General features: G+C 41.5%; 1 protein-coding gene across 1 annotated transcript in view; it reads right to left on the bottom strand.

Annotated features, from left to right (window-relative positions):
* Window positions 1-8,693, bottom strand: part of RYR2 (ryanodine receptor 2) — a 333,950-nt gene extending 325,257 nt beyond the window's left edge. Inside the window, exons 1-2 of the mRNA XM_086626085.1 lie at window positions 8,604-8,693; window positions 5,645-5,764 (exon numbers count right to left, since the gene is read on the bottom strand). Coding sequence (XP_086482211.1) covers window positions 5,645-5,764; window positions 8,604-8,693 — 210 coding nt within the window. The remainder of the gene's footprint in view (window positions 1-5,644; window positions 5,765-8,603) is intronic.
* Window positions 8,694-14,980: the final 6,287 nt, after the last annotated feature.

Genomic DNA, 14,980 nt, shown 5'->3' with positions numbered 1-14,980 from the left:
AATCCCCTGCCATGGGCAGGGACACCTTCCACTACACCAAAGTACACTACGCTCAAAGCCACATCCAGCCTGGCCTTGATCATTTCCAGGAAGTGGACATCCACAACTTCTCCGGATAACCGGTTCCAGTGTCTTGCCACCTTCACACTAAAGAATTTCTTCCTAGTATCTAATCAAAATCTACCCTCTTTCAGTTTAAAGCCATTACCCTCGTCCTATTACTACAGTTCCTGACAAAGGGACCTTCCGCATCTTTCCTGTAGACCCCCTTTAAGTACTGGAAGGCCACCATAAGGTCTACCTGTCACCTTCTCTCTTCTTTAGAGTAAACCCCAACTCTCAACTCAACTATCTTCCTGTAAGAATGACCAAATCAATGCACAAAAACATTCATAAACTTAGAAATATAACTGTACTTTGAAAGGTGATTCCATAAAACTCCAGTTTGTGATAAGATGCATTTCTTCTCAGAGTCCCATACCAAATCTAATAGCAAAAGATGTCTCTCCAGTTGCTACAAATAAACCAACCTCAAGCCTAAAACCAAGCTGTAATGTAGCTCCAAATATTAATGAATTCCTTATTTAAAATTCAAACACCTTATAAGATATACAGAAATAAAACAGATTTGATGAACTAAGAAATAAAGAGGATATTTTTGCTCAGTGAAGTGATTTGACAAGCATGAATTGCTTTCAAAAGAAGTGAAGAAAGTGGAATTTGTAGACAGTTTTCAAATGTGAACACATGTGAACTTATAATGCTTATTAAAGTGTTTGCTAATCTAGCCCAACTATCATAATCCATCTTTTGTTAGTATGATGTTTTCGACATCTGCTGCTCTCCTCTGACGCTGAGGGAATCTACATAACCCCCCAAAGAAACACTTGTGTTGTAAACTTGAACATAAAATAAAATTCATTAAGCCATTTTCATAATGGGACTGCCAGTTGTAATGGGATAAGTATTAATAGTCAGTAGTTGCCAAAGTATTCTATCAACATATACTTTCAATTTGACTGTTAATTGTGTAGCGTGAATTATTCACTGATCCTAGGGCGTGAAAGTCCATGCGAATGAGATATGCTAATAAATCATCAGCTACACCACTAGGAGTCACATCGTAAAGGATATTGAAGAAAAGCAGGGGATCGTATCAGGCATTCTCAAGAAGGCAAGTTCAGGATGATAGCTGAGATTTATTACTTGTGTTTGGCCTATGACTGGCACACGGTTTGGCACCATCATCTTTGCCTGCATTAAAGTGCATCACAATCCCATTACAAATGGAAAATAGAGTTAAGGATGTGTAGAAGAATTTTTTAACTGGCTCAAGAACTCTCCTGAAACCTCTTTCAAATTATCATATGCCTCAATATTTTCTATGCACTTCCTTATATAATGCAATAGTAACATTGTATAGACACTGGCATTAGTAAGAAAAACATTTTTATTTACTCTTATTTACAGTCAACTTTGCTTTAGGATTTAGTAATTTTATGGCTCCCTCAGTATTTATATCTCCAAATGACTTCAAATGAGCTCATCCTAGTAACTGTCAGCCCTTAAAAATTAAAACAAGGATGAACTGCATGGGTTTTCCTTTGTTTGCTTTTTTCCTCCCAAGCTCATGCAGAATGAGTAGAATAAATATTGCTTCACAAAACATGGAGAAAAAGCAGCATCAACAAGCAAGCATAGGAAACTGATACAAAATTTACACTGTATTCCTTAAAGACAAGAATGTTCAGGAGTTTTATATCGCGAGAGAGACACTGTAGATTTAATATCCCAGCTTACTGAATGATAATAAATTCATTAAACAGATATTTCTGGCTTTACAGGCAACTAGCACTGCAACCACATCCATCCTTGCACATTTTTATTGTTAAAAAGCTTCACTTAAAACAGAGTGGCATGAGTGAATTCATCAAGATCACTGTTATTATAATGAATCATTAATATCCTAGTGAAAAATTTATTATTATGAATAATACATTCAAAATGATGAGATAGAAAATGAAGCATTACTCCACAATGTATCAGAGAGAATCAAAGTGATGTTATGGAAGCTGGCAAGATTAAAAAAAAAAAAATCATTTTTTGTTCTATATCCTTCTAGATGTCTTTCCAGATGCTTTACCTTTATTTTATTTTCTCATCAAACATTTATATGTTAGCTGAAGGAAAAAAAATACAATAGGCAACATTCTTCCCTTCATATAAATAAAATGTTCAAATATATCCATTACTTTGGTTACAAAATCAGTTCTCCTCTCAGAAGGCACATTTTTGTCTCCAAAACATTTATTTGAGTATATGTGATAATGAAACAAAACTCCTTCTTTGCAACAAATAGGAAAGTTAATTTTTCAAACTACTGTATCTGTATCTACTGCATATATAGCAGAGTTATAGTAGGTGGAGATAACAAACTCAATAGATGAGATAATTTTGATACTTGCAATATTACTCAGTTAGGGAATTAGAAAGACTTAAAGTAATAATCATGTCAACGTAAATGTCACAGAATAAAAAATTATCAGAAATAGATTCATAGATTCATAGATTTCTAGGTTGGAAAAGACCTTAGAGATCATCGAGTCCAACCATCCCTAATCCCCATTAAACCATATCCTCAAGTAGATCATCCACCCTATTCTTAAACACATCCAGGGATGGGGACTCAACCACCTCCCTGGGCAGCCTATTCCAGTGGCTGACAACCCTTTCAGAGAAGAAATACTTCCTAACATCCAACCTGAATCTCCCCTGACTAAGCTTATGCCCATTTCCTCTTGTTCTATCACCCATCACTAATGTAAAGAGCCCTTCCCCTACCTCCCCACCATCTTTTCTCAAGTATTTATAGGCCGTAATCAGGTCTCCCCTCAGCCTCCTCTTCTCCAGGATAAACAGCCCCAACTCCCTCAGCCTCTCTTCATAAGTTTTATTTTCCAGTCCCTTGACCAGTTTAGTCGCCATTCTTTGGACTCGCTCCAGGAGCTCAATATCTCTCTTAAAGCCAGGGGCCCAAAACTGGACACAATATTCCAGGTGCGGCCTCACCAGTGCCGAGTACAGGGGCAGGATCACTTCCCTGCTCCTGCTGGTCACACTATTCTTGATACACGCCAGTATCCCATTGGCCTTTTTGGCCACCTAGGCACACTGCTGGCTCATATCAAGCCGGTAGTCAACCAACACCCCCAGGTCCTTCTCCGCCAGGCAGCTCTCCAGCCACTCTTCCCCGAGCCTATAGCGATGCTTGGGGTTTTTATACACCAAGTGAAGGACTCTGCACTTGGCCTTATTAAAGCTCATGCCATTGGCCTCAGCCCAACGATCCAGTCCGTTCAAATCCCTCTGAAGGGCCTCCCTACCCTCGAGCAGATCGACACAGCCTCCCAGCTTGGTGTCGTCCGCAAATTTACTGAGGGTACATTCAATTCCCTCATCCAGGTCATTGATAAAGATGTTAAACAGAACTGGACCCAGCACTGAGCCCTGGGGAACCCCACTGGTGACCGGCCTCCAGCCGGATTTAGCCCCATTTACCACCACTCTTTGGGCCCGGCCATCCAGCCAGTTTTTAAGCCAAAGGAGGGTGTGCCTATCCAGGCCAGCAGTTATCAGTTTCTCAACCAGAACACTATGAGAAACTGTATCAAAGGCTTTACTGAGGTCCAGGAAAACTACATCCACAGCCCTTCCCTCGTCAACCAGGCGGGTCACCCTGTCATAGAAGGTGATCAGGTTTGATTGGCAAGACCTGCCTTTCATAAACCCATGTTGACTGGGCCTGATCACCCGGTTAACCTGTATGTGCTCATTAATAGCACTCAAGATAACCTGTTCCATGACTTTGCCCGTCACCGAGGTCAAACTGACAGGCCTGTAGTTCCCCGGATCCTCCTTCCGCCCTTTTTTGTAAATGGGGGTAACATCCGCCAGCCTCCAGTCCAGCGGAACTTCCCCAGTGAGCCAAGACTGTCCAAAGATAATGGACAGGGGTTTGGCAATGACATCCGCCAGTTCTCTCAGGACTCTCGGGTGGATACCATCAGGCCCCATAGACTTGTGGGCATCCAGCCGAAGGAGCAGATCCTTGACCCGTTCCTCTGGGATCACAGGAGCTTCAATTTGCTCTCCCTCCCTGCTCTCAGACACCGAAGGCCAGCTCACCTGGGAACTACTGACCTTATTATTAAAGACTGAGGCAAAGAAGGCATTAAGGACCTCAGCCTTGTCCTCATCCCTAGTGACTAACGCACCCCCTGAGTCCAGCAGGGGCTGGAGGTGATCTTTAGCCCTCCTTTTGTTATTAATATATTTATAGAAAGACTTTTTGTTGTCCCTTACGGAGCTGGCTAGTCTAAGTTCCAATTGGGCTTTTGCCCCCCTGATTATCTCCCTACATGTCCTAACTTCCTCCCTGTATTGATTCCTGGATGCCTGCCCATTCTTCCAAGACTTATAGACATCCCTTTTTCTTTTGAGATGTTCCCAAATCTCCTTTGTCATCCAAGCTGGTTTTCTACCCCGGCAGCTCGACTTCCGGCACACAGGGACAGCTCGCTCCTGTGCCTCCAGAATTTCCTTTTTGAATAGTAACCAACCCTCCTGCACCCCCTTACCCTTGAGAGCTATCTCCCATTGGACTTTGTTAATCAGACTTCTAAACAGCCCAAAGTCAGCTCTCCCAAAGTCCAGCTTGGCCGTTTTAGTGTTCCCCCTTCTAACTTCCCCTAGAATTGAGAATTCTATTATCTCGTGGTCACTATGCCCCAGGCGTCCTCCAACCTTCACATCTCCCACAAGACCTTCTCTGTTCACAAACAGCAGGTCTAGGGGAGCACCTTCTCTAGTCGGTTCACTGACCAGTTGCGATAGGAAGTTGTCCTCCACACTCTGCAGAAACCGCCTAGACTGTTTCCTGACTGCCATGTTATACTTCCAACAAACATCAGGTAGGTTAAAGTCACCCATAAGGACAAGGGCTAGTGAGCGCGAGACTTCCCCCAGTTGTTTAAAGAATAGCTCATCAGTTTCACTGTCCTGACAGGGTGGCCTGTAGCAGATTCCCACTACAATATCCGCCTTCACAGGCCCCCCTTTGATTTTCACCCACAGACATTCTACTAGGTCATCCCCAACATTTAACTCTAAACAGTTTAGACCTTCCCTTACATACAGGGCAACCCCACCACCCCTTCTACCTCTCCTATCCCTCCTGAAGAGTTTGTAGCCATCCATGGTAGCACTCAAACTCTAGAATAATCACTCTCCTTCCTGTGGACTTAAAAATCAGAGTAATCAAATACATCTTCGAGTTGCAGCACATAAAAATTGCACTGTGGCTTTCTACAACTGAGTTTGGACAACCGAAACAACAAGCACATTACTGAGACAGACTTCTGTAGCTAACTAGTTTTACCATGAGCCCAAAACAGAAAGCAGAGTCTAGCCAAAAGGCCATACCAAAGGAACAACTAAACTTCAAAGGGGGATTAATATTCCTTATATTATTGATAGATTCAATTTTTCCATTCTTCTAGACAGGTTTGTGTACAGTACATCAAAGCAAGCAATATTATAACTATATCCGTGCTTCATGCATGACACCTAAAACACTCTGCAGTACCTTAGAATTTGATGTGGATTCCAAAAAGCAAAGCCGGTTGCCAAATCCTTCCGCAGCAAGACACAATTTCTGTTGCTCCTTGTGAACAGTTGCAGTGCACTGCAGAACCACTTCATCATCCTACCAAAAAACCAAACAAAAACAGAAAAGTGGTTATGATTCTGACCCAAGAAGATCTGGGGAAGCATTTACAAAATCATTGCTAAACTCAGGAACAGTTATCTCTGAACACAAGCAGAATTGATTCTCAGCATAATTGTTATTCTCAGAGTTGTTAATGTGGGCAAATCAAGTAAATAATTATAAGAAATACACATGTGATTTTCCTGTTTGCCTAATCTTGTAATGAAAGTCAGTATGTACGAAACACAAATTTTATGGGACTAAATCCTTGTAGCAATATAGTCAAAGGAGATGTTGTCAACAAACCTGGAAGAACTGAAGCAGACCCTTATTTAAATCCCAGTTCTTCAAAGTAACATAACCATGATTTGGAGAATCCCTTTGCAGAAATATGGTTTAAGTTAAAAAGGAAGAAAACATTCTTGTAATGAGTCTGTTTTCTAGCAAAGGTTTTCTGCTTAAGATCAAAAAAAAAAATCGTACCAGCCTATGCATTCTGCCTATTTATTTATTAAGCAAAATTACAGTTTCCGATAATACATTTCACACAAATGACTACGAAGAGGTCACATTTAACTCAGTAAATAAAATGTAATACAACATAAAAAAAGGGAAAAAAAAAGAAGACCCAGGGAACTATAGGCCCATCAGTCTCACCTCTGTGCTCGGCAAGATCATGGAGCAGATCCTCCTGGTGAATATGCTAAGGCACATGGAAAATAAGGAGGTGATTGGTGACAGCCAACATGGCTTCACTAAGGGCAAATCCTGCCTGACTAATTTAGTGGCCTTCTATGATGAGGTTACAGCACTGGTGGATAGGGGAAGAGAAACTGACATCGTCTACCTGGACTTATCCAAAGCATTTGATACTGTCCCACACAACATCCTTATCTCTAAATTGGAAAGACGTGGTTTTGATGGATGGACCACTCGATGGATAAGGAATTGGCTGAATGGTCACACTCAAAGAGTTGTGGTCAATGGTTCAAAGTCCGAGTGGAGGCCAGTGACGAGTGGTGTTCCTCAGGGGTCAGTACTGGGACCAGTGCTATTTAACACCTTTGTTGGAGACATGGACAGTGGGATCAAGTGCACCCTCAGCAAGTTTGCAGATGACACCAAATTGTGTGGTGCGGTTGACACACTGGAGGGAAGGGATGCTATCCAGAGGGACCTTGACAGGATGGAGAGGTGGGCCTGTGAGGACCTCATGAAGTTCAACAAGGCCAAGTGCAAGGTCCTGCACGTGGGTCGGGGCAATCCGAGGACAGGCTGGGCGGAGAATGAATTGAGAGCAGCACAGAGGAAAAGGACTTGGGAGTGCTGGTGGATGAGAATCTCAACATGAGCCGGCAAAGCGCGCTGGCAGCCCAGAAAGCCAACCGTGTTCTGGGCTGTATCCAAAGAAGCGTGGCCAGGAGGTCGAGGGAGGTGATTCTGCCCCTCTACTCTGCTCTCGTGAGATCCCACCTGGAATACTGCATTCAGCTCCGGAGTCCCCAACACAAGAAGGACATGGAGCTGCTGGAGCGGGTCCAGAGCAGAGCCAGGAAGATGATCAGAGGGCTGGAAAACCTCTGCTATGAAGACAAGCTGAAAGAGTTGGGACTGTTCAGCCTGGAGAAGAGTAGGCTCCGGGGTGATCTTATAGCAGCCTTCCAGTACTTAAAGGGGGCCTACAGGAAAGCTGGAGAGGGACTTTTTACAAGGGCATGTAGTGATAGGACAAGGGGCAATGGCTTTAAACTGAAAGATGGCAGATTTAGATCAAATCTAAGGAAGAAATTTTTCATTCAGAAGGTGGTGAGGCACAGGAGCAAGTTGCCCAGAGAAGTTGTAGATGCCCCATCCCTGGAAGTGTTCAAGGCCAGGTTGGATGAGGCTTCGGGCAACCTGGTGTAGTGGAGGATTTCTCTGCCCATGGCAGGGGAATTGGAACTAGATGATCTTTGAGGTCCCTTCCAACCCTAACCATTCTATGATTCTGTGATAAACTATAGGATGAAGCATGCAACTGGAAGCAGAACACAAAAATGTACGCATTAAGGCAGGCATGTTTACCAAAAAAAGTTGTTCTTACTGGCAGGTTTTTTTCAGAAAAGTACATGAAATTAAATAAATGTCTGAATTTAAATAGAACCGAGTAATTCAAAGTCACTTGTAAACACCCATGGTGAATTAAACTGGCCTTTTAGTTGGTTTAATTTACTTCACTCTAGTAATTAAACTAAACTAAATTAATGCATTTAATTCTGAAAAGAACAGGAGATTAAAAAGAGCTTAATCATACACTTTAAAAATTAATCTATGTTACCTTTTTTGAATTGTCCCCATGTAACAAACCCTAAGCTTAAGTGCAGGTAACTTGTATAACAGAAACAGTACCCAAGCTGCATGTCACTTATAATCCACAGTCAATTGTAGAGGTAAAAAGTAGTAACTGTTTCCTGTCAGATACCAGATCCAGAAATGCAATATTTTCATATGTTATATGTTCACAGTGTACGATTGTAATTAATGAAGAAAAATCCCTACAGGCCAAAATCAAGGATCTAGAAGATCAAACAAACATGCAGACCTAAAAACTTTGCTGTGTACTCTTTGTAAAAGTAGCATCTATAAAACCCAGAGTGATTTTTGTGAGGGCTTGAAGGAGAAGTGCGTTGTTAGGGTTTTTTTTTAAAGTGCAAAATTAGTATTTCTTCATCTTAATCATTCCTGATTCAAATAAAAGTTTATTTTCAGGTAAAAAATAGTGATGTTAGAATGCAACTATATAAACACATTCTCCTTCCTCCTTCTTTTCCTATCCCTTCTTCCTAAGTAAGCACACCTGCAGAATGGAAACTCCAGTAACCCTGTCACTGTCATACATTGTGCTAGAGTTGTCTCCAAATAGGGTCACTAGAGAAGATGCCAACATCGTACCTCATAGCCAGGGGCAGACAACACAGCAAGGCTACTTTCTACTGAATGAACCACCAGTTTCATTTTGTCCTACATCATTCTCTACTATTGCACGCTGGGCTGTTAGAGAAAGTCTCAAAAGCGTTCTACATAGTTGATCTACAAAAATCACTCTGTGCTGACAGCAGCAAAAATATAAGTTGATCCTGGTCAAATCCCTGACATAATTTTAACTAATTATCTAATGCATCATATCCTTCCCTGCAAAGAAATTGTGTGCAATCACCAAGCATAGAGGTACAATGTAGATGCTGACTGTCGGAGGATTAAGAACAGACATAGCAACTGCTAAATTTCCTGACACACAAACTTTCTCAATTCATTTTGCAAACATTTTCTCTTCTTTTGCTATACAGTGTATAAAGTACATGGCTTATTTTGTTAAATTCATAGCTCACAAGTACAGACTGATTTATTAAAAAGATGCTTTCTAATTAATGAAAAAATCAATCACTCTTCCATGCCCTTGTCAAAAGGGAATTCCGGGGCTAGCAGGACATGCTCACTGAAACAACAAAGCAAATCACAACTCTGCTTTCCTATATTGTTGGTTTGTATGTAGATGGTTATAATAAATGTTCTCTTAATTCTGACACAGAGTCAGAGTGTTCTGAAACTTCTTATTCTAGTCAAGGTGGGGTTGATGAAACTGATGAAGGGGTAAGAAAGGTACGATGCCATTGTCAGATCAAGTGAAAGGTGATTACAGATAAAGCTGTTTTATACACATCCACCTCTAAACTACTTCGCATTTCTGTGCATGTCATTAGAGAAGAATCTAATACGAATTCTACTCTGGATTCAGTCTTTCGACATTCACTGACTACACATTCTGAAGATTCCTATAGATATGCAATTTGATTGTGTTGCAGAATTATATTAAGATACATAATTCCACCCCATTTCTTTAGAGAAGACTTGTAAGTGGGTAAGCATCTCAGTACTGCCTTTCTAAACTTGTTTTCAAGTCAGCAAATGCTATCCAGTTTCAGTATCAGGAGACCAAAAAATGTGTAATTTCCTTATTTGAAGTCACACCTCCAAAGAGACCTTCATTGAAGGTCACTTTGCTCTTGTATGAAGAAAGCTACAGCATGCATCGCACTAAACGTCTATTAAAGAAAAATATTTTTCAAATACTCTTTAATTTTGAATTATAAGTTGTCTTAAACTGGGTCATTTCCTCCTATTACCTTCCGAACATTTTCACATCCATACATTATGCAGATGAGGTTTTAGATCATCATAATTTTTTCTGTCAGTCACTGTCAGATTAGAAATTACTAAAGTAACTTATGTTTCAAAAGGCTATAACTGTAGCCCTCAAAAGTTAGGTAAATACATCATTATGTATCCAGATACACTCCTATCCACCTCTTTCCTAACTCTCCTCATACAAGACTGAAAATTCACAGGTAGAGGCAACACGAAGGTGCTGACAAAAGTATTAGTCTCTTTTAAACATCTCTGTGAAATGTTGAGTTACTTAATACCACAGTAAACTAAACAGAGACTAAAATTAAAGAGATTCCAAGAAGTCTTCAAGTACAGATGTCTAATGCTAAAATGTAATCACTCGTAGGAACTTTTCATAGATTCATAGATTTCTAGGTTGGAAAAGACCTTAGAGATCATCGAGTCCAACCATCCCTAATCCCCATTAAACCATATCGCTAAGTAGATCATCCACCCTATTCTTAAACACATCCAGGGATGGGGACTCAACCACCTCCCTGGGCAGCCTATTCCAGTGGCTGACAACCCTTTCAGAGAAGAAATACTTCCTAACATCCAACCTGAATCTCCCCTGACTAAGCTTATACCCATTTCCTCTTGTTCTATCACCCATCACTAATGTAAAGAGCCCTTCCCCCACCTCCCCACCATCTTTTCTCAAGTATTTATAGGCCGTAATCAGGTCTCCCCTCAGCCTCCTCTTCTCCAGGCTAAACAGCCCCAACTCCCTCAGCCGCTCCTCATAAGTTTTATTTTCCAGCCCCTTGACCAGTTTAGTCGCCCTTCTTTGGACTCGCTCCAGGAGCTCAATATCTCTCTTAAAGCCAGGGGCCCAAAACTGGACACAATATTCCAGGTGCGGCCTCACCAGTACCGAGTACAGGGGCAGGATCACTTCCCTGCTCCTGCTGGTCACACTATTCTTGATACACGCCAGTATCCCATTGGCCTTTTTGGCCACCCGGGCACACTGCTGGCTCATATCAAGCCGGTAGTCAGCCAACACCCCCAGGTCCTTCTCCGCCAGGCAGCTCTCCAGCCACTCTTCCCCGAGCCTATAGCGATGCTTGGGGTTTTTATACCCCAAGTGAAGGACTCTGCACTTGGCCTTATTAAAGCTCATGCCATTGGCCTCAGCCCAACGATACAGTCTGTTCAAATCCCTCTGAAGGGCCTCCCTACCCTCGAGCAGATCGACACAGCCTCCCAGCTTGGTGTCGTCCGCAAATTTACTGAGGGTACATTCAGTCCCCTCATTCAGGTCATTGATAAAGATGTTAAACAGAACTGGACCCAGCACTGAGCCCTGGGGAACCCCACTGGTGACCAGCCTCCAGCCGGATTTAGCCCCATTTACCACCACTCTTTGGGCCCGGCCATCCAGCCAGTTTTTAAGCCAAAGGAGGGTGTGCCTATCCAGGCCAGCAGTTATCAGTTTCTCAACCAGAACACTATGAGAAACTGTATCAAAGGCTTTACTGAGGTCAAGGAAAACTACATCCACAGCCCTTCCCTCATCAACCAGGTGGGTCACCCTGTCATAGAAGGTGATCAGGTTTGATTGGCAAGACCTGCCTTTCATAAACCCATGTTGACTGGGCCTGATCACCCGGTTAACCTGTATGTGCTCATTAATAGCACTCAAGATAACCTGTTCCATGACTTTGCCTGTCACCGAGGTCAAACTGACAGGCCTGTAGTTCCCCGGATCCTCCTTCCGCCCTTTTTTGTAAATGGGGGTAACATCCGCCAGCCCCCAGTCCAGTGGAACTTCCCCAGTGAGCCAAGACTGCCCAAAGATAATGGACAGGGGGTTGGCAATGACATCCGCCAGCTCTCTCAGGACTCTCGGGTGGATACCATCAGGCCCCATAGACTTGTGGGCATCCAGCCGAAGGAGCAGATCCTTGACCCGTTCCTCTTGGATCACAGGAGCTTCAATTTGCTCTCCCTCCCTGCTCTCAGACACCGAAGGCCAGCTCACCTGGGAACTACTGACCTTATTATTAAAGACTGAGGCATAGAAGGCATTAAGGACCTCAGCCTTGTCCTCATCCCTAGTGACTAACGTACCCCCTGAGTCCAGTACGGGCTGGAGATAATCTTTAGCCCTCCTTTTGTTATTAATATATTTATAGAAAGACTTTTTGTTGTCCCTTACGGAGCTGGCTAGTCTAAGTTCCAATTGGGCTTTTGCCCCCCTGATTATCTCCCTACATGTCCTAACTTCCTCCCTGTATTGATTCCTGGATGCCTGCCCATTCTTCCAAGACTTATAGACATCCCTTTTTCTTTTGAGATGTTCCCAAATCTCCTTTGTCATCCAAGCTGGTTTTCTACCCCGGCAGCTCGACTTCCGGCACACAGGGACAGCTCGCTCCTGTGCCTCCAGAATTTCCTTTTTGAGGAGTAACCATCCCTCCTGCGCCCCCTTACCCTTGAGAGCTGTCTCCCATAAGGACAAGGGCTAGTGAGCGCGAGACTTCCCCCAGTTGTTTAAAGAATAGCTCATCAGTCTCACTGTCCTGATAGGGTAGCCTGTAGCAGATTCTCACTACAATATCCGCCTTCATAGGCCCCCCTTTGATTTTCACCCACAGACATTCTACTAGGTCATCCCCAACATTTAACTCTAAACAGTTTAGACCTTCCCTTACATACAGGGCAACCCCACCACCCCTCCTACCTCTCCTATCCCTCCTGAAGAGCTTGTAGCCATCCATGGTAGCGCTCCAGTTATACGAGTCATCACAAGTTTTGATCCACTTGTGATCCATCTAAACTCTCAGAAAAACTCTGTTTTAAAGACACGCAGAAATACTTGTCTATGTATTGCCAATATTAAGTGTAGAGTCAAATGAAGAAAATCTAGTCTTCCACAACACAGTTATAGGTCTTCATAATGGATCTAGGTAACGCATATGTTAATAAACCATAGAGGGTGTCTGTCATGTTCAATGAAAGGAGTTTTGCTTATACTTGATCTAATTAAATCTTGATTTAAAAAAAAACAGTATCTGCATTCTGCCATAACTAACAAAAATATTTGCTTTACATTTCATATTCAAAACAACCACAACAGACATAGATTGTACAGAATACAGTATAGTCTTGAAAAAAACTCCAGCACAGTTTAGAAGAAAGGGCAATAGCAGAGACCTAAAATCCCTGCAGACATTTCCACTGCCAGATATTTCTGTTACTCTTGTTTTGCTGAATAGTCATCACTTTGATACACATCTGCCAGTTTCCTCTGTGGAAACTGGAAAATTCTAGTATTTCCTTCCCAATTCACTATCACCAGAGCAGCCTTCATTAGTAAACTCAGATGCTGAGTCAGAAAGCTATTCTCCTTTTCTCCTTCCAAAGTTGGCAAATGAACTTGCTGAAGGCAATGTGCAGCTAAGGCTAATGTAACCAGCCATATACAGTGCTTTAAGATTACGACCAAGTACCATCTTGGAGTAATCCATTAATCCTGATAAATCCTTATGTGTCAGCCAGTACATCAGTTCATAGTTTTAAAAATACTGTATCTTCCAGCAAAAAGACATTCTGCTTTATGTTGACAGATACCTGCAGAGACTCAAACAGCATGAGCTTTTGATAAGCACACTACTGCATTTATCATTCTGATAATTCAAGAAGCATTCTGAAAAAAACAGGTAGATCTTATCTATACCACAAAGCCCTATTTATTTTTCAAACATCCAATTGTGAAAAGCAAGGACAGTTAATGAACAAACAGCAGCACATAGCAGATTCTTAATTATATCTAATCATTATGGGCTACTCAATTATTTTCATTAAAACTTTGTACTCATAGGAACTAAACAACTATTTCAATTATTTAGCTGAAGACCCAGTAACTAAAAATAAAAAATAAAAAAAAATCCACCTTTAACAGCACCATAACAGTTTCTACAGCTAAAAATTACTCCTAGAACTAAAATGCTGCCAGCAATAGCCATAAACTGGCAAACTACATCTCCGAACTGCATTCCAGAAGACCAGATTAATGAGGGAAGAGAACAGGTTTGCTGTCAAGGTGCAATATTAAAACAGCGAGTTCTCAAAGCTCCTTAATAGCACTTAACTTCCATCTACAGAGATTATTTGACTTTTCTGTGAAATCCACTCAAATCTCCTAAGATTACATGAAATATATACTACCCAGTCAAGAAAAAGGTTAGTTTCTCATGTAAAGATGTGGGCATGTTATGTTCCAACATGAAAGTTTTGAATAGGTATATTTTTCCAAGATCATCAATTTCAAATTAGTGCTCAATAAAACATACATATGTACACACACGCATATACACACGTTTCCTTGTCATAGACAGTGTTATTTTGTCCTGTTAAACCTGGAAAACTGATAACTCCTGTGTGAACTCAGTTTTGACTAACCCTTAAACTTCTCAAATATGTTAAGTCTATTAAAGGACTAAAACTGGCTGACTGAATTGCCCCAAGCAGGCTTCATCTACAGTGCTATAGCTGTTAACATCTATTCAATATGGACATAGCTATGATTTTGAGCACAGAATATTTGCATTACGGCATTTTTTCAGGAATCTGCTTGGAGGTTTTTAATATTTTGATTTTTTTTTTTATTCTGTACATTGTAGTACCTTAAACTTTTAGTAATTACAAATACTTTTAAAACTTCTGAATTCACATCTGGTACTGGTTTACTAGGGAGCCAAAGGACAGAACAAGATTGAACAATTTCTTCATTTGCATTCTTCGAGAATGCAAGGTATAATTTCCCACTCTATGTATTTCCCTGTGTTACACTCTATGCCATTACTACCTCCAAGTCTTTTATTTTAACCATGCAAGAAAAGCACAATATTGGAGCTTCTAGTATTGCTAAAAATCTCTGCAGGAAAAAGTTGATGATAAATAAAGTAGCAATACACTACAGGTAACACATTTATTTAGAAACACTATTTGCTTCAGCCCAAGGTGCTTCAAATCATTATGTCATGACCTTGACATCTGCAT

Source organism: Tauraco erythrolophus, chromosome 2 (assembly GCF_009769465.1).
Source record: "Tauraco erythrolophus isolate bTauEry1 chromosome 2, bTauEry1.pri, whole genome shotgun sequence".
Taxonomy (NCBI): Eukaryota; Metazoa; Chordata; class Aves; order Musophagiformes; family Musophagidae; genus Tauraco; species Tauraco erythrolophus.
The sequence above is the reverse complement of the archived record's forward strand: the minus strand, read 5'-3'. Positions and strand labels throughout refer to the sequence as shown.